Source organism: Parus major, chromosome 6 (genome assembly GCF_001522545.3).
Source record: "Parus major isolate Abel chromosome 6, Parus_major1.1, whole genome shotgun sequence".
Taxonomy (NCBI): domain Eukaryota; kingdom Metazoa; phylum Chordata; class Aves; order Passeriformes; family Paridae; genus Parus; species Parus major.
The window spans coordinates 22,761,969-22,781,653 of NC_031775.1; the positions used below are offsets into that span (position 1 = coordinate 22,761,969).

General features: G+C 41.8%; 2 protein-coding genes across 5 annotated transcripts in view; one reads left to right on the plus strand and one right to left on the minus strand.

The window, feature by feature from the left end:
* The window catches only part of CFAP43 (cilia and flagella associated protein 43), a 42,281-nt gene extending 32,611 nt beyond the window's left edge, over window positions 1-9,670 (minus strand). For all 3 annotated transcript variants that reach the window (XM_033515504.1, XM_033515503.1, XM_015632780.1), the window contains exons 1-5: window positions 9,513-9,670; window positions 7,308-7,561; window positions 6,398-6,494; window positions 3,503-3,670; window positions 2,426-2,576 (exon numbers count right to left, since the gene is read on the minus strand). In XM_033515504.1, coding sequence (XP_033371395.1) covers window positions 2,426-2,576; window positions 3,503-3,670; window positions 6,398-6,494; window positions 7,308-7,561; window positions 9,513-9,559 — 717 coding nt within the window. In that variant the 5' untranslated portion in view covers window positions 9,560-9,670. The remainder of the gene's footprint in view (window positions 1-2,425; window positions 2,577-3,502; window positions 3,671-6,397; window positions 6,495-7,307; window positions 7,562-9,512) is intronic.
* Window positions 9,671-10,999: 1,329 nt separating this feature from the next.
* Window positions 11,000-18,830, plus strand: LOC107206725 (glutathione S-transferase omega-1). 2 transcript variants are annotated; one of them, XM_033515509.1, is made up of 6 exons: window positions 11,000-11,066; window positions 12,237-12,345; window positions 13,819-14,041; window positions 15,018-15,119; window positions 17,920-18,026; window positions 18,291-18,830. In XM_033515509.1, the coding sequence occupies exons 2-6, from the start codon at window positions 12,287-12,289 to the stop codon at window positions 18,442-18,444; spliced, it is 645 nt and encodes a 214-aa protein (XP_033371400.1). In that variant the 5' UTR covers window positions 11,000-11,066; window positions 12,237-12,286; the 3' UTR covers window positions 18,445-18,830. The 2 variants fall into 2 exon arrangements, with proteins under 2 accessions (XP_033371400.1, XP_015488278.1); XM_015632792.2 differs by lacking the exon at window positions 11,000-11,066 and adding an exon at window positions 12,041-12,142.
* The last annotated feature ends 855 nt before the right edge of the window (window positions 18,831-19,685 follow it).

Below are 19,685 nucleotides of genomic sequence, written 5' to 3' on the forward strand. Positions count from 1 at the left end.
TGAAGTCACTTGGTCTTTTCAGCCTGGAGAAGAAGAGATTGAGAGAAGACCTCACTGTAGTTACAGTTTCCTTGTGAGGAGAATTGGAGGGACAGACACTGATCTCTGTTGTGTTGTGACAGTGACAGTACCCAAGAGAATGGCCTGTATCAGAGGAGGTTCAGGTTGGGCATTAGAAAGAGAGTCTTCACCAGAGGCTGGCTGGGCATTGGAAGAGGCTCCCCAGGAAGTGGTCACAGCACTAAGGCTGACAGAGTTTGGACAACACTCTCAGGGACAGGGTGTGACTCCTGGGGATGGCTCTGTGCAAAGCCAGGAGTTGGACTCGATGATCCTTGTGGGCCCCTTCCAGCACATTCTCTGTTTCTGTGGTAAAGCACATTTAAAAGACTGTCATCTAGAAAAATCTCAGGCAAGAAAGAGAAGGATGGCAAGCTGTAGGATATTTCAATTCCTTTCCCTCTGCTGCCCCGCTGTGGTTACACTCGGGTACATAGCCAGCCTGATGGAGTATGGAACGCTGACACACTTCCAAGAAGCAAACAAGCAGACTGGCAGTGGGCTTGCTTCTCAGGGCTGGGGTGTTGGAAAGAAGTGGTTAACTTGACAGGACATAAGTATGTGATTTCCCTCCAGTGTCAGGACTTAGAAGATTTAAGAGTGCTCAGTTTTTCTGCTCAGTTAGAGATGGAGTTTATGTGCACAGGCATGCGTGGAGAGAATTAGTGCTGTAAGGCACAATAAATCCAAGTCCTAAAAAAAAAAGTACTCAGCTACCACATCCTGGAGCAAGGTGAAAACATGCCAGAAACAGATGCATTGCCTCCCAGTGCTAAACTATGAGTAGAACCTCACAGTTTAGTGCACAGGAAACAACATACCACCACCACAACAAAAGGAACAAGAGCCAGTATTTCTGAAAAAAACATTTCATTTCTAAATAACTTGTTGTTCATTACGTATCAATATTGACAACCAAAATATACTCATCTAAGAAAACTGGACAGTAAATAACTATCAAAGTATTTACCATATAGTTTGAAAGAAAAGGAAATCTTCAGTGAAGACTATCTGAACAGGTTACTCTTACTCCAGAAATATTTCTATGGATAAGGAGAACATAATCACATTGAAGGTGCTAAAATGAAATGTAGGTTTTTCTGAAGGCGGCTGGAAATGCTAAGATCCTATAGAGATCTCAAGTACATATATCTAATGTGGCTGAAGGCACAACTTTTCCCTGAGGAAAAGTTCACAATATGGTTCTACAAGTTCAAGGATAAGAACCCACTACTACTGAAAAGAATGACATCCATTCAAGGGCAAATTGTATTAAGCCTCCCAGACCTAATACAGGAACTGCTTTTTCTCCAATACTTCTTGTATTTCCTTTACAGAATAAAGAACAAAGTGCTTTTGCAGACTTCATCATCTGCATATAACCTAAGAGGCAGTAAGGCAGAAGAAAATGGCAAGGCCCTAGATGAGCATATATTATCTTCACTTTCTAAGTGATTTCAAATATGAGCAGTTCACATGTATTTAGAATCAATAAAGGATATTTTTTTATAGTTCTTAATTGTCCCAAAAACCATAGGAAACTAGTTACACAGTTAAAAACCTCTACCATTGTGAAAGCAGGAGGCAATGAAAAGATGAGGTCAGGAAAACATAATTTCCTGGTTTTATTTTTTGATTCTACTTTGTACACTAATACAGAACTCCCATTTGTCCATTGAGAAGATGTAGTATATAATGCCAGTGTCATCTTATGCATTCTAGTTTTGGTGTCTCATATATATCACAAGCCACCAAATAGAAACTAATGGTCCAAATCTTAGAAGAGAATCCCAGATTTGCAAATTAAATGTTTTCACACTTCTAGTTGGTAGTCACATGAAAGTAAATTTCAAACAAAATGAGAACACTTCTGAAGCCTCTAAAAAGAGGCATCTCAAGGGAGGATAAAAAGTAAATAATGGCTGGAAAAAAACCTTCAGTGTTTCCATAGCTTGAGACATTTTCAACATCAAAAAGAAAACAAACCCAAAGGGAAGTAAGGAAGTGAAGGTTCCTATCAGTTTAGCATGGGAATAAGTTTTCAAGTTTTCAGCAGGTCATTTTAGCTTGGGCACAGTTAGATGCTGACACACTTCATATTGGTCCTGGGACACAGATCCAAACCTCCACTGCACAGATATATGACTGTGCTAGGACCTATGTCAGACATCTCACTGCACTGTGCAGCAGCACTGTGCCTTCTCAGTCTCCTGGCAAAATGGACTTCAGAAATATTGTTGAGGTAACAGATCCACTTACTGGGTTATACCTATTTAATAAGCATTAGAATTATGAAGTTATTAACACCTATTTGTATAGAAAATATGACTTGGAATGGTAAAAAGGAAAAAAATTCAGTAACTACCACAAATGTTTCTGCTTCATCTCCTTCCAGCCCAGCAACAGCTGAAACTGGCAAATCAGGGCCATAGTATGGATCATCATTACGAGAAGGTGGGAAAAACAATTCCTCACGAGGACTCATGGCCCCACAATCATCAGGGAGTTCCACAGGGCTGTGAAAAGGCAAAAGATACAGTCTGAAGAGAAGAAATATGAATAGTAAATGCTGATACAAAATGTAGAAGCTGTTTTCAAAATAGGTTTTATTTCTGCAAAAGTAATGGAAGAAAAGTGAGTATGCCTCTGTATTTACATATGCATTCTGTAATGCCAAAAGGCACAAAACCCTTCAGTATTTTTTTCAGATCACAAATTAAGGCCTTGTTTATACTTCCATTAATGTAACTGTGTAAGTGGCAATATGTTGATTACATTAATAGTTAAACACAGGTGGGAATGGTAGAGCAGCTGCTATCTAGAAGCATAGGTTTTATATGTCGACGACTCCAACTTGAGTGATATAAGCTACTTTTATACCAACCTCAAAAAACATTTTGGCATAAATAAATTCTAGTTTTACTGTGCTCAGTGAATTGCATTGGTAGAGCCATCCTCTCTGGACTGTAAATTAGCCACAGAAGTTGGAAATCACATTGAAAACTGATACTGCTTTTGGTACAATTTGTGATAACAACAAAATACCGTTTAACTATGCTTACTAGGAAAAAATTGATGCAAATTTGATGGTTTCATAGCTACAAAAGCAATGCTCAATGTAGTCAATTTTCAGAAAAGCAGTCCAGGCACTATCTTTATTCAGTCACACAGCTTTTGATCAAGGCTGCCAAAGCAACTGATTAGTATTAGCTTCATAGTGTGTATAATCTGATCATGTGAGTACTAAGACATGAAATCATAAATTTAATTCACTTGATTGACTAGACAGATTTATAGTGGTTGTGATTTAGCAATTACTGACTGCAATTGCCAGGTGAACTAAGTGGGACTAAATCCTTTGCAAATAGAAGTGTGTTGATAGTCTTTGTTATTAAAATGTACTTGTAGACGTTGCTCTTAGCCTGAGGGGGGTTCCACTCACTGTCCTGTAAGGTGATGCTCGTCCTTGCTCCTTTCAACACGCCAGATGGTAACAGAGCTCTCAGCAACAAAACACAGCTGCTGCCAATTCATGGGGTTAAAACTCAGAGAGGTTCCTGTTATCCCTGGCTGAGACTTACTGCACAGGAGGATATTTTCTTTCCAGTTCCTTAATTATGGAGAATAAAAGAAAATAAAATCCGTTAAACAGGTAAAAAAAACATTGAAGCCAAATGTCTGGATGTGGTTAGGACTGGTGTTCAAGATCCAGTTTGGAAAACAAATACTTTGTCACTGACAGAAAATTTCTGCTGTCAAGCAAGTAAGGTCCTCTTGAGAATGCAAAGGATGTGGTTAATTAGCCACACATAAAATTATTACTGCTAGAAAATGATTGAATAACTGACATTTTAGAAGCATTTTCAGGCACTCCCTTTTGTGAAAAGACCAATGGTCACAAGAAATGGATTCTTTTTTCATTAGCTCCATCAGTGACTACTAAAATGGGCCCAAACAATTAACTCTTCGGCACCCCAGCCTTGCTTTTCCAATCTGTAACATAATGACTGTAATGCTTGCAGCTGGAAGGTGTGATAATGAGGAAATAAACCACATTCAGCCTATGATTATCTAAGGATTAATTACCTAGGTAATACAGTAATTGTGTTATTAGTGCAGACCTACAAGCTATGGCTGTATTAACAAACCTGGGCACAAACCAGAGCAAAGTTTGTGGGGGGGCTGTTATGTATAGCTAAGAGAAGCCTGGGAATCTGCTTTCTGCTGACTTTTCTTTTGTCCAGTACAACCTATTTTATGTTCTCTCATCTAATTTGCATATTTTTCAATATACAGAATAATATTTGATGGCATTTGCATTTTTAGGTGCTATCCAAGAACTGATTAACATCATTTGAAGAAAATGGTTAAAACTGTTTCTTAATTTATTGGACAATCTATCTGACTATTAATCTAAATAACATTTATAGCTCTAGTATTTGTCAGTGTTGCTGAGAAATCTAAAATGCATACACTGCTGTAAATGGATTCAGCTTAATCCCTTAGCCTGGCTGTAATAAATTAACTCACAGAAATGATCATGAAGCAAACAATGGTTAACATTTATAGCATATGCAACAAAAGGGAATTATTCACACATATGCAGTAGCCCTCATTAAAATTACAGGAAGCTATAAATTAAAATTCTGACTTTTAAAGATTGGAGCATATCTTGCTTTCTAAAGATCTGTCAGCATGTTCTTGTCTCATACCTACCAGATAACATCAACAGGGTTTTATAGTAGATAATTCACTAAGATCTGAAACTATGGTGAAACATATCTGAAAAGGAATCTGACATTATGTTTCTCCTTTGAACAGAAAAGAATAAATATTAGGGATAAAATATCTCAGATGAAAGGCAGCTTTTAGTTATCCACAAGCTCTTTATATTTTGAGACAAACATCTTTAAAAACATCTCTTACACCTCTGATTCCAAACTAGCTGCTTAAAATACTGAGGCTGTGCAATTGTCATATAGACATGACATCTAATGCTCAACACTGTGATTTCTGACATCTGTACATACAGATATCTTCAATAAATGCACACTATAATCCAATCACCAAAATGAAGGTCCTGATTTCACAGTAAATTCAAACACCTCTGTTCAAATTATTACACATTCTATGCTTAATATTCTAATGTAATTGTATTTTCTTACTAAATTCTTTGTGGCTTAGGATGGTTTTTATGACAACTACCTGCTGATAGTTGTAACATGCTGATTCAAACTGGTTAAAATTGTTTGGCCTCGGAAATCACTACTACTTTAAAGCACTTAAATGTTTCTAGGTATTTCTTGTTTTAAGAATAATCTAGACAAGTCTTTCAGGATAGTGCTTTTTTGTTTAAGAGCACACAATGAACACACTGAACCATGTGTGTTACAAGTGTGTCAGCTGTCAGAGCCTGTGTTGGTTTCCAGTGTGATATACACAGACATCCTTCTTGAACTACTGTGTATGATCAGAGTTCACAGCAAACATTATTATTCTTCATAAGGGATAAAGAAGAGGCATCCATAATAGTATCTACTCTCATTACCAAAGTTCTGAAATTCCAGGACTTTTTGCATCTTATAATTGTACAAGAAAAGATCCTCAGTAACCTGAGACTATACAGACTATTCCTTATATGTCCTCCCTTGCCTTTCTCCTACTCCACTCTCCCCATTTCTTTTGAAGTGCACAGACTCCACAGTCAGTGGGAGCTTGCTGGCTGGCAATGGAGGCAAGAGCAGAATTGTATTTTACACTACAATTAGAATATTAAATACTCTACCTTTCTGTACCTGTGCTGCTTTATATTTCACATCAATGAGCAGAAAATTATGATCCAACCCAGTGATCCAAGTTAGTGTAATCACTGAGCAAAATTATAAGCCGGAACTAAGATCAAGCAAAAGTAATTAAGAGGACCACTGAACAGTCCATGGGGACAAACCAGTGCAAATCAGCTTTAGAACCCTTTTCCTCTTTTCAACAGGCAACTGTCTTCCACAAACAGCATGGTGCTCAACTTCCAACAGTGAACAGATAATTAACTGTTGCTGGAGGATCTGGAAGCACTCCAAATATCAAGATTTGGAAGAAGGTGAAAGATAATTTTGCTACTGCTAACAGCCATTTTGACTAGTGTCTACTAATACTAGAAAAGAAACAGCAATTTTGGTACAGAAAGTTTGCAGACAATGATCAGTCAGGAAAAAAACAAAAGAGATTAAGGAAACCAGTATGTGTCCCACATTTGTTAGCTTCATCTATGTTATAAGAGCAGTCACACAAAAATATGAATTAAATACAAATGGTATAAGAGAATTTTTTTTACTCTTACCATACTGAAAGAACAAAGTCTGGGACTGAAGAGTAACTGGCCAGATATGGGCCTCTAAAACTAAATGCAAGTAAGGTATAGTCCAGCTTAACATCACCTGAAATAGAAAAATGAAGAACATGGTCTTTGATTGTCCCAGACTTTATTTGATAGTACCACAGATACTCTTCTCACTTCATTTATATCCATTTTAACTCTTTAAATATTCTTCAAGCCCTTGATTTCCTTGTTTCACTGCAGATTATTCTTTTGATTGGATCATAAAAATGTTCCTTATATATCATTGCTTGGAATTTTTTCAATTTTCTTTCCAATAATATCTTGAAATTGTACAGTATTTTTCTCCAAATCCATGAAATATTTTGCAGTCATAATTTTATTCATATACATGAAAAAGCAAGTATCATGATCCTCATTTAAATGGCAAGGGAACTGAAACATGAATAGGGTAAGCAACTAAACCAAGGAGAGAAATTACATAAAGGAGGCAAAAACATACATTAGATTCTGGACTCCAAAGTTTAACTGCAAGAACCCTCATCCCTCACATCCCAGATTTCTCCTCTGGCTGTCAGCAGTCTGCCTGGGAGTCTACTGCAGTATGACTTATTCTGACTACATTTTCCTAAAACTAATTCCATTTAACTCCTTTTCTTTTCCTTTCAAATTAGCTTCATTATGTATGGTCATATTCCTCCCTAGCTTAAAAGTAAGTAAAAGTAGTGCAGTGGAAAATTCCTTCCACTGCTTTCTATGAATTTCTTCATGAGGCAGTTCCTTGTCACATGTCCTGTGACATGTGACAGTCTCTGTTTTTCAAGTCTTATAAAAAAGCCCCACAACTTCAGAAACTGATGATTAAAGTATTGTTTTAATGAAATTATGATGATGAGGGTTACCACATCACTACCTTTTAATTCTGTCAGTTTACTCAGTTCTGGAAAAGTGTAGATGTGTATGAGGGGATTCAGCTTCCGGTCGGAAAAGGCCACCACTTGACTGCTGGCATTTGCTGCAAAGGCTCCCACCTGGCCACTCTGGCACTGCACTGCTCTTGTCTTCTTTGTTTTGATGTCCAGGAAGAGGATGTAACTACCACAAGGGTAGCAGACAGTTTGATTGTTGACAAAGGCCAAGTTCTTGTTTGTGAATCCCTGAACCCAACTGAAAATAGAGCAACTGGATGTTAAAACATTAATCAGACAAGCATTTCTCAAAATACTGTGCAAAAGGGAATGTTGTAATGCCTAAGTTACCTGAACTGATGATTGGGATTTGTTAGGCTCATCCTCATATCAGTGTTGCAAAACCACAACAACTAAGATCTGGTATTATGAGTTACTAGTTCAGTGTTTCCAAAAACATATGGTCAATCTTACCCTGATGGAGCACAAAGGACTGCCATAAAGACATGGAGAGATGGTTTTATTTCTTTTAGTTTTCACTATAAATAAAGTCAGCCAAGTTCACAGGTTCTGGTTCCGTACTCACATATCCCAGCAAAGGGCATAGCTTCATTTGTTTGAATTGCAAGGGAACAATCTATACTTGGGACCCAGCTGTGTTTGCTTAACCTTTTTGCACTTTCACTGTTCATCTCATACACGTAAAATAAAAAATATAAAGGTACAACTTCTGTTTAAATGAAGCAAACCAGGAGGACTGTTCTGCTTTAAAGACTCCAGTACTTTAAGATGGTAAACCTTTGGAATGTAAACAGGATGTGTTACACAAGTACTGAAATAAATTACCGAGGATTAGTCTGTTCATGAACTTACAACATGTCAACAAATTCATAACTGCTTGCAGATATTTTTACTTTTCAAAAAGTGTGTGGAGAAACATCAGAGTTGTCTTACTAAAGGGATTTGCATTTACCACCAAGTGAGGATGTCAGTTTAGGCTGCTGGTACCATGTCAGGAAAGTCCCAGCAGTGTAAGAGATACCCTCTGTACATGCTGTTAGGATCCTCTCATTGAATCATCATTCAGAAACATCCCATCTCTGCTCTTTTTCCAAATCAGACAATTTGACTGGGAGAGACCTTTGTTCTCTGCAATGACCAGGAGCATTTTTACACTCCTTTCACAAACATAAGTCAATCATAAAATCAGTTCAGTTGCTGATCCTTTTTACTCTCCAGAGAACATGGATGGTACTAAAGCCTCAGTACTCTCATACTTAGGAATGTTTTAAAATTACTGGTCTTGAGATAAATTTATGTCCAGCAATAACTTCCCATTATCTTTTCTGAAGAGTTTCTGCTCCTGGCGTCTTTTGCTACAGAGGAGTCAAGTGAAGCCAGAGAGGAGTGGGAGCACTGACAACATGCCATGAAAGCCATGGCAACAGAGGAGATATTTCAGCTGATAATGTTTTTCTGGGCCTTCCTTCATACAAGAACAGGTTGTATGGGGTACCATGGCACATGAGACCTCTCTGAACAGGCTTACAGAACTAGTTCTTTGCTTTTCTGCAGCATTAGGTCTGAATCCGTGGAAATTAAGTATTTCTAATTTCTGTTTGTGGAAGTAAAATGGAATCTAGAAAACTTGTACACCGGGATAAATTAATGGGATGACAGTGCAATTTATCATTCCTATACATCCAGTAAAGGCCTAAGGGGACAAGGGGTCAGGTTATATATAAAAGAGATAGATAGATAGATAGATAGATAGATAGATAGATAGATAGATAGATAGATAGATTAGACAACTTCTTTACTGTGCAAGCGACCATGCACTGGAACAGGTTTTTTCAGATACGCTGTAGAGTCTCCCTCACTGGAGCTTTCCAGAACCGTCTGGATGTAATCCCATGCACCATGCCCTGGGATGACACTTTTTGAGCAGGGAGGTTGGACCAGATGACCCACACTGTGCCCCTTGAACCCGCCCGACTCCGTGATGCTGTCATCTGTGCCCGCGCTTCTCTCTCCTCCCACGCTGTCCTGACAGCCCCCGACAGCGCAGCCTCCCTTCCTCTCCCTGTCTGACCGTCCTATCCACGGAGCCGCCGCGGGGTGAGCACAGCGCAGGACACGGCGCACCCCACCCGGGCTCGGGAATGTGTGAGGGCTGTGAGGGGTGTGAGGGCTGTGCCGGCCGCCCCCACCTCACTTCCAGCGCGGCCTCCGCAGCTGGGGCGGGCTCCGCCGCCATCGCCGCCGCGAAACCCCCGCGCCCTGGCAACAGCAACGGCGGCCGCCATTGGCCGGGCTCGGAGCACGCAGCTCATTGGCTCTCCCTCCTGCGCCAGCCAATCAATGAGCACGGGTGGGTATTTAAGAGTCCAGTAGGTTGTGTTCTCTCTTACCTGGGTAGTGGGAAACGTGAGGGGTTTTGTAGAAGATCTTATTGTTGGTAAGGTGGGGTAGTTCTGTCCCCTGAGCCACTGATATCTGGGACCTTTTAACCCGGGCAGTCATTGCTGCTGAGTCTAAGAAGCAGGTGCTGAATCAAGTGTAGGAGTGCATCAGCCTCGGGGAAGAGACTGTGGGTTCTCTTTCTTGGTGACCCTGTGTGTCCCTGCACCTGGTCCAGTGCCATCTGCCCGTCTCTTTGCAGGACAGCTGTACCTATTTCCTCATTACCTCTTGTGTCTTTCTGGAGTCACCATCCCTGAAGGTGTTTAGGAGGAGTCTGTATCTGGTGGTGGGTGATGTGGTTTAGGGGTAACAGCTGGACTTGATGATCTTGAATGTCTCTTTCAACCTTGATCATTCTGTAATTCTGTAAGGTACAAAAGTTCTTGGATTGTGTACAATAAAGCTCCTCCAGCTTCAGAGTGAGCTGAGGTGTTTTCCCCAGGAAAGGAGGAAGTACACCTGCAGCCTTTCCCTCTGCACTTGAAGCTTTTAGCCTGGTTACACAGTAAGAATCTCCAAGTATTTAAAAAACAGATTTCCTTTTCTAAGGGAGGATTGTCATTTATAGTGTCTTGGTTGTGTTAGCTTGCTGTTACTTCCCTGTACAGTGGCAGTGTGCACTTGCAGTGCTAGACAGCAATGAAGGGAAAATGGCATTTCTGTCCAGAGGCAGCAGGACAAACCTGTTCTTTACCTCTTGTCTCCAGACACTCTGTGTGCCAGGCAACACCAGGAGAGAATGAGGAAGTGGGTTTGTTTTCTTTGGTACTTCTGAGGGCCTATTGTACCATGTAGGTCTTGTGATGCTGGTTTGAGTTCCTACATGCCTGTCTCCAGGCTATGAGTTAGCAGGCTGCCTGTGTGTTTCATAATTGCTATGAGAAATTTCAAATTAATTTTCTCTATTTTCATAACCCAAAATTTTGCTGAGCCTTTCCTAAGGGTAGGGGTAGGTACTTAGAGGAATAAGGACTATGTCCTCTAACACAGTTGGTTTTGTTTTTTTTTTATGGTGGGAGAAATTGTGTTGTTGGCAAAGAACACCTTATCTATAAGTTGTGTTTGCTGAGGGCATGGCAGACTTGTGTAACAAATTACCACTCCCTTTCTGTGCTTAATATATATAAGCAAGCAGCAGTGACTCAACAAACTCATGTTCTTCCATTGCAATGGATAATGGTGTCATGGTTATGTTACTAGTGACCATCTTGGTGTTTATCTGCAGGTGAGATCACCACAGAAAATATTGGTCTTTGTGATCAGTTGTCTGAGGCCCAACTCAAGTGACAAAACCAAACCAGGTAGGACTCGGCCCCTGTGCAAGCATGGATCCACTGATGAAGCTGGAGAATGCCCAATTAGCCTTGGGAGGTTGGGATGCTCTGTTAGGCTCTTGGGAGCCAGAGGAGATTGTATTACCGGGAAGGCCAGGGTTTTCCCTCCCTTTGGCAAGAGTTGTGCCAGCCCACTGGTCCCTACAAATGTGCTGTTTCCTATTACTGTACAACATCAACCTGAAGATTTGTGTGTGGAGCCAGAGGAAGGGAATCACTTTACCTCTGTGGTCAGAGATCAACTTGGATGCTGTGTGAATGTGTGAAAATCATTAAGAGGAAAGCATCTCCATTTCTGTTATTATACTCCAAGGAAAGCTGGTACAAGGAAGGCCCTGGTGCCTTAATCTCAAGTGAAGAGGGAGCAAAGGGACAGGGAAGACTTCAGTCTGTGCTTTGGTTCTTTCTTTTGCTCTATGCATGCAGTGATGCTCCCACAAAGATCCTGTTTGCAGAAGCAAGCATGAATCCATCTATAAATGCACTGTAGTAATTAAGTTAGATTTAACTTTTTAACTTGTCTGTTGAGTTATTGTCTCCTCTTGGGGTTTTTATCATGGTGCAGAACAGCTGCAGGAGAGGGGTAACCCTTCTTGTTACCCTCAATGTGGGGTTGGATGGGATTTTGGAGGGTGGTAGGTGATGCAGGAGGAGGCACTGAGGGGAACCTGGTACTGCTTATAAATACCACTGGCCCGGGAGGCGGAGTTCGGCCGTGGGTGTCCCGTTCCCACGGGAATGCCAGAGGTGATTGTGCAGCTCTTTGTAAACGAAGAGAGAGGGAGAGCATCGTGAGCAGCTAAACAGCGCCTGTCCCAGCTGGGTGGGGAGGGCGGCAAGCCCTCGGGGTCAGCGGCGCTCCCGGGCCGAGGGGGCGGTGGGAGGGAGGGAAGGGAGGGGAAGCAGGGGAGAGGCGGGGCCGGACACCCGTCCCCCGGCGGGCGGTGCCGCGGCCCGGGGGCAGGGCGCTGCGGAGGGGCAGCCACCGCTCGGAGCCCGTCGCGTCGGAATGTCGGGCGATCACTCCCGCAGCCTGGGCAAGGGTAAGCGCCGCGGGGCCGGCACAGCTCCCCGGCCGGGTGAGTGTCGGTTCAGCAGACAGGCCGGACAGTGACAGCCGCTCTCCTCTCCCCTCAGGCAGCGCGGCGCCGGGCCCTGTGCCCGCGGGGCTGCTCCGGCTCTACAGCATGCGCTTCTGCCCCTTCGCGCAGCGGGCGCGCCTGGTTCTCCGCGCCAAGGACATCAGGTGAGCTCCTGCCCGCACCCCAGAGCCCGCAGCCAGCAAGAGGCCGGGCCTAGCTGCCTTGATTTCCTGAATTAAACATCCCTGAGCGAAATGGAGAGGCTTTCTGTGCGTTATTTTGCTCTAAAGCTTGAATAAGTAGGCTGTGTGTGAAATCGGCTGCAGAAAGGCCCAAAGTAAAAACAGCAGGCTGATTTTCTTTTATAATTATGGCTTGTGATAGCTTGCCCTGAGTAAATGTGAGTAGAGACATATGCTGTTTGTTTTTGATATGAGTGGCCATGAAAATTCTGGAAGCTACGAATATTCGGTGTTTCTGTTGTCACTGCCCATCAAAACACACTAGTGAATGACTGACCTTTTTAAACGAGGAAATGTATGATGTTCCTTATTGTCTTGTTCTGGTGCTGTAGTAAGTTAACGAAGCTCAGTGCTTGTGTTTTTCTTTTTCGAATTAGCCATGTCATTTCAGCATTCTTGAGTGGGGTCTAATGACTCCCTCAGGTACAGAGTAAAATTTTTTCCATCTTTTTCTGGCTCTTCCACGGCCTGCCAGTGGTTTGTTAACCAACAAAGGGCTAGTAGTTCATGTTAGAATAGGGACTGCTAACAGGTCTCTTGATAGTAAGATGAGAGTTGAGTTAGTTGCTTTGGGGTTTTTTTTTATGTGGGTTTTTTTTTTTTTTTTTTTTTAAGAGCAGATGCAATCAAATTCTGGGTCAGTTCTGTTTTTATTTAATGTCTTCAGACTGATTTTGGAGCTGGGAGGTTTATTGTTGCATAGTGATTTTGGAGGGGTTTTATGGCTACCTGGATGTGATAGTTGCCTTCTGGTAACTTCACAGTTGTTTTAAAGGTTAGCTGTGTTTAGCAGACCTTTGGGCTTACTAAGAATTTTCTGGGATCACACATATAACTCAGCATCTAACTTCTGTTTTCTAAATACAGACATATTTCCCATATATATATTCATCAATAGCTATTTGCCTTTACCCCAAGCACTTGTTCTGTATGAGGCCATAAGTTGGGAAGTAGGAAGGATGCTCTCCTGATTTGCTCTGTGGTGTAAGGGCAGCTTAAGGTTCAGGTGCATTTTTTAATTGGGGTGTAGCTCATTTGTAATCAACTGCTTCTTTCTTAGACTGCCCCTGAACTCAAATGTGATAAGTGTGCTGAGTTCTAATCTTTGTTTTTAGTCGGGTAGTTGGGTGCTTGTTAAACTAATAAAAGACACGTATACTGGCTGCAAACAACTCGTAGCAAGTCAGTGCATGCTGTCTCCAGTAAAGTGTGGCAGAATTTCTGGGTCAAAGGATTAATCCTGCAAACAACTTCAAAGAAAACAGGAAAGTACAGAGGTTTGAGGGCTGAGCCTCTCAAGTACTGAACTATTGAGGTGACTGCATTTTACCATGGTATGAGGTAGACTGGATCAGAACTGAGCCTGTCTGGGTGTTGTTTCTTTTGCTCTTTTAGCCATGAAATAATCAACATCAATCTGAAGAACAAACCTGACTGGTACTTTGAGAAGAACCCTTCTGGGCTGGTTCCTGTTCTGGAGACCAGCAAGGGCCAGCTGATCTGGGAGTCCCCAATCACCTGTGAGTACTTGGATGAAGCATTTCCAGGGAAGAAGCTGATGCCTTCAGACCCGTATGAGCGAGCCTGTCAGAGGATGCTCTTGGAAGACTTCTCAAAGGTACTGTGTGGAACAGAGTGGAACTGTGTTTCTGACTTCACCATTGCACCAAAAACTGCAGCCCTGTTGCTGATGTTGCTTTCATCCTTTAAGGCAGGTTTTGTGTCTGGGATGAGCATTTAAATAAGCAGAGGGGATATTTGGGGCCTTTTTCTGTGAGCACATATAATCCACTGTGTCTCTGAATTGCTCTGAATGTGCAAGGATGGATGTGGGAAGGCATCCAAGCAAGTGAAAGTTTGTATTACTGAGGTAAGGTTTTGAGCATCCTACAATAGAGCAAAGATTAGCAGACCAAACCAGCTGATTGTGAGACCTGTGAAGTGACAGTAGCTGTATTTTATTCTGATCCTTTCTTTAGGAAGTACTGTGTGAATGCAGGATGTGGGAAGTGCCTGAGGGAGCCTAAAACCATTGACAAGAGATGGCATGTGGCTGTAAACATGGGACTTTGTAGGGAGGCTGGTTTTGGCTCTCATTTGGGGTTGTAGCTGGTTGACTGGAATTAAACTCTGTACTAGCATGTGATTTGAGGAGTCTAGGAAGTGAAAGAAGTCACTTGGATATGAGACAGGAGAGAAAGAAGCAGAAGATGCAAAGGAATGTGGACAAAGAAGGGGAATAAAAGGGAGAATATATTTGCAATAGGTCTTCGTAAATAGACCAAACGGAAAGAGGGAAGTGTGTTGCAAGAAAGAAAATGTGCAGAGTGGGAAACACTCTTCACTATTCTCTTCTTATTACAAGACTAAAATTCCTCACTGTTTGTGTTCATTCTTCCTCTAGACTTTTGCTTGCCTATTATGAAGTATAGAAGATTTTTTATCAATGGACTTTATGTAACTCTTTAATGTCAAATCTCTTAAGATTTAAGTTGCATTTAATATCTTAACATCTAAGTTATTTTAAGCTTTGAGTGACTAACTTGCATTCTTGTACTAGGTGCATTAAAAACTCTGTATTTTCCTTTGTATAGATAACACCCTTGCTTTTCAAGCATGTTTTGGCAGTCAAAGATGGACAGGACACCACTGCACTGAAAGCAGAGATTGCTGAAAAGTTTGGCAAGCTTGAAGAGGTGAGAGTATTTCATGATAATGAGCAGATTACCAGCCTTTATATGTTCCCTTTTTTCCTTTCATGCTGTGGCCTTTGGAGGTAGATATATCATTCAGTTGGTAGTTAGAAGAAGAAACAATCTTTCAATTTATTACCCTCAGCCCAGGTTGCACAAGAGCACAGTTAGAATAAATTTCAAGTAGTAAAACTGAATTTTAACTAGTTAAACTAATCTTTATCTAATGATAAAGACTGTGTAGACTTGTAGAGATTTTTGAATTATAGCAGACTGCTGTTGTGTTGGATATCTTTGTTCTACTTTAAGTGAAGGAGACCTTGCAGCATGTAGTAAGAGCAAGGGCTGAAGAGTCTGAGTTGCTGAAGAGCATCTGTGCTAAAAGCAGTGCAGATACCTTGGTGATGACATGAAATCTTTTGCATTCTGGAGCTTATCTTTAGGGGTGGGTGGAAGCAGAATGTAATGTGTGCTTTGTAGAAATCCAGCCCTGGACCGTGGTCTGCTACTGGTGGTGTAATGCAACTTCAGTGGAGCTCCATGAAGTGTCAGGTGGCTTTAATTCTGTATTAGCCACTTGACAGTCCATGTTAGTAATGGTTCTTGGCTAGTCTGAACAGCTGTTGGACTTGTCTTTGTCATGAATCTGTTCCTTCTTTCTTTAGCAGCCACAGCCAGTGCTTGAGTGGATCAGTGAAGAAGCATTCCTCTGGAATAGTTCTGTTTTGGTGCAAAGCTGCCAATAATATTTTAATACTTTCCTAGTTCTCCTAACAGTCTGGTGCATTCTGCTTTCCCATCCCCTTGGGCTGCCAAAATACAACTGTTTCCAGAGTAGTATTGTCCATCTGATCAGACTGAGGCAAGAGTACTGTAGGTGACGAGTTCCTGGGGAAAGTGGTGTGTTTCACTTCCCTGAAATACAGATGTATTAAACATTAAAGAGGGATTTGTTATATTACTACTACTAGTTTCTGTGGGATTTTGGTTTCTTCTCAGGGCTGTGTTTTCTCTGGGATACACCCTCATGGGGAGTCTCCTTTATCTCAGTTCTGTTTCAGGAAAGATTCTCCAAAGGCTCGTTTAGTTCTTGTTCCTTGTGTTTATTCATATATAATTAAAAGACTTGGCAGTCCCCCCTGGACTTTTTGCACAAGTTCAACCCCCCATAGCCTGGTTCAAGTAGGCTTTAGTAGCACAAAATGCAGTTCTTTTATCTTTAGACTTAGTTTTACACAATTAACTATAGACACATAAATTATTTTTCTTAGTGGCCCAATGACCTATCACCTGTATGCTGCACTGTGACATTTTCTATCCAATCACCTTTTACTACCTAAAAACCTCTAGAAGAAGAAGATGAAGAAAGAAGGAAAAGAGACAACACCCTAAATTCTCCATCTTGTCTTTGCTCTCTAAACTAGCTTAAACTCTAAACTAGCTTTTTCACCCAGTGACTTAAGAAAACTCTCTAATCTACACATTTACACTTTTAGTTTTTCTATTTAACAATTGTTTTCATGGTGTTATATGAAATTCAGTGTTTTCTTGGATGTCAGAGCCTGGCATCAGAGACAAGGGCGCACACTCTGTGTCCGATTCCAACAGGATTAACACACTCTGTGTCTGATTCCAACAGGATTAACCTTCTTCCTGCTTGATTAATACTGTGAAATAACTTGCTGTTCCTTCAGTGTCTCTATTTTACTATACCCTGAATGATTTTGCAACAGCAGCTGATGGTCAGCTGTGCATGGGAGGCCAGAGCAGAGCTGTAAGAACTTCCCTCAGTGTATTGCAAGAGATTCCCAGAGGGGAAGTGCTTTGGAACACTTCTGTTTTTCGATTTCTGCTGCCCAACAGAGGGGGCTGTGTTCCCATCTCTGCCCCTGTGCAGCTGCTGGTTCTGCCAGACACCTGGGAGCTCAAACAGCTCTGTGATTCCTGAAGGGCTGTTTTAAAATTTTTCCTAGATCAAGGGAACAGGGAATAAGTGCCATGAGTGTATAGGGTGGTGTGTGTCCAAACAGAACAAGATTTGTAAGGTCTTTTGCGTTCCACCTTTAAAACACCAAAATGCCTGAAAATAGAGACACTAATCTAATGAAAGAAAAGAACAAGCTCTGGAGGGTCATTAAAGCATATTAAACTTGGATGACCATGGCACATAAAGATGCATTGGAGTCATAAATGTAACAGGAGAACTTGCTGCATGCTTTGTGGCCCTGCTTTCTGTGCTGAGCTGTGAGGAGGATCTCTTTCTGGTGTAAGTTACACTTGCTTCCTGTTGCCTTTGTACCTGGAATCAAATGCAGTTTGAGATGTAATGATAGAAATGCTTCCCTGACACCACTTGGCCTCAACTGCCATGGGAAAAGAGTCCCTGCTAAAATGGTGCTCTAATTTAGCAGGATGATAAATTTAGCTGGATTTATTGCTCAAGAAATGCATGTGTGCTACTGTGTTCAATTAGTCTTTGCCATTTATGCTTTATGACAAGCAAGAAGTCACAAACATTCTGTGCTGAACTCCTCTTTGTGCACATGCTGCAGCTTGCTAGTGATTCATATTTTGTGCCAGTTTTTGAACCTCTGGAGAAGAGCTGAGCTGTAGTATTAAGCTTAACCGTACTGACTAGCTTTGAGTCTGCTAATACTGGGTGCACAAGAGAAAGCCTGTATCTCCTTCGTTTGTTCACTGATCCCTGTAGTGTGCCTGCCTTCCTCTGTGCAGTGGGGTTTTTGTGTAGTGTTCTGCTGCACTTTTTGTTTGGGGGGCAGCTGACATCTCTCACCCTCCACAGGTTCTGTCCAAACGCAACACGGTGTTTTATGGTGGGGACTCAATCTCAATGGTTGACTACATGATCTGGCCATGGTTTGAACGTCTGGAAGCATTCCAGCTGAAAGAGTGAGTACTTTGCCTGGCTTCTGGTGTGTTCTGAAGTGCCTCAGCATCAATATTCTTGGTGTGCACTGTAGCAGTGGGCCACTCTTGAGGGCTGCTGAGGAAAGCTTGTATTGTGTTGCAGTTTGGGGTAAGCATCCTGCTCTAAACTGGACATTGTGCTGGGACAGAGAAAGTAGAAAAATGGAAGTGTTCAAGCTGTTTTGTTTCCTTGATGCCCTCCAAATTTTCCATTTGCGTTACTCAGTCTCTTCCTTTTTCCTGTAGCTCTTTGAATCATACCCCAAAGCTCCAGCGCTGGATGGAGGCCATGAAGGAGGACCCAGCTATCAAGGCTACAATAACTGACCCACAGACATACAAAAACTACCTCCAGCTGTATCTGCAGAACAGCCCTGAGGCATGTGATTATGGGCTCTGAGGTGCCAGTAGGAACATGCTGGTTGAAGTGTTAGTGCTGTTTCTCAGTGTGGGAAGTCAGTTTAATTTGGTTGGGGCTCTTCTGTGGTTGCATTTCATAACAGGGAATAAATCTGTGCTGAAAAAGTTGAGAAACCTTCTGTGAACTCCACTCCTTCCTGTTGGGGGAAGGATGTGCTGGCTTCAAGCGGGAGATGGAAAGTCATTGTTTGCCATGAATACTGCATAAAGGAAAATGTCTCTACTGAAGAGGTGATGGTCTGTGATCTCTGGCTTCATTGTAGGCATTGTAGTGGGCAGTCCCTGAACTGATGATGTTACCTGATATAAAAGTTGTTGTACCGGTGTCTTGAAAATGAATAAAAAGCAAGCAATGTTGTCTTTAAACAGTTTTTCTTTCCTGTTTCTGGGCAGCTGTTAGTCACTGGACTGGTTATACAGAGAGAGAAGCAGTGAATTGTACAGGTTAAAACATAGTGTGGCATGTGAAGTTAAGATGTGATTCCTATTGCAGGCTGGTTCTCTCTTCAGACAGCTCTACTGCCAAAACATTCACTTTGCAGCCCTGCCCACTTGCCCCTGCTGAAGTCATGTTTGCAGGAACCATCTAGTAAGAGCTCGTGGAGAGTGTATGGTTATAATCCTTCTCTGCCCTTCTGCAGTACTGGTGTGTCTATTCCAGTTCTAACCTAAAGGCAGGAGTAAGGAGTAAAGCCAACAGAAACAATATCCTGAGCAGAAGGACATTTATTTTCTCTTCTCAGAATTTAAAGCATTGCTCTGCTTGTTGAGGTGTAGGTAAAATGAGAGAACAGAAGTAAAAGGAGTTTAGTCAGAATGTTATGCTGGTAATGTCTGGCTGCTGGTGAAGGAAAGTGTGTGTTCTGTTTCATCAGGTAAGTGGCAGGATCAGAGCTTTTTAGTTGAACATCTTTGAAGCTATCCTGTATGTTAATACAGCAATGTGGGGACAAGATTATTTGAATCACAAGCAGTCATAGGAAAAACTTCCTCTCCTGTTTTTTCCTTTCCTTTGTCCTGTCCACATCCATGACTCATTCAGATGTTGCTCAATTCTGTATGTCAGACCACTAGCAACCCAAACTAACCATAATTCCAGGGAGTTAGCACACAGAAAGAAATAAGGCAAAGTAGCATGTCCAAGGGCAGGGCTGTGGTTCCTGTGGGGCTGAGACCATGTGGTTGTCATGAGAGAGCCAAGACTGTTCCTATCTGCTTCCC

Coding starts and splice junctions, on each gene's coding strand:
- LOC107206725 (XM_015632792.2), top strand. CDS start 12,109: ATGTCGGGCGATCACTCCCGCAGCCTGGGCAAGG. Junction 14,042..15,017: donor TCTTGGAAGACTTCTCAAAG/GTACTGTGTGGA, acceptor TCCTTTGTATAG/ATAACACCCTTGCTTTTCAA. Junction 15,120..17,919: donor AGTTTGGCAAGCTTGAAGAG/GTGAGAGTATTT, acceptor CACCCTCCACAG/GTTCTGTCCAAACGCAACAC.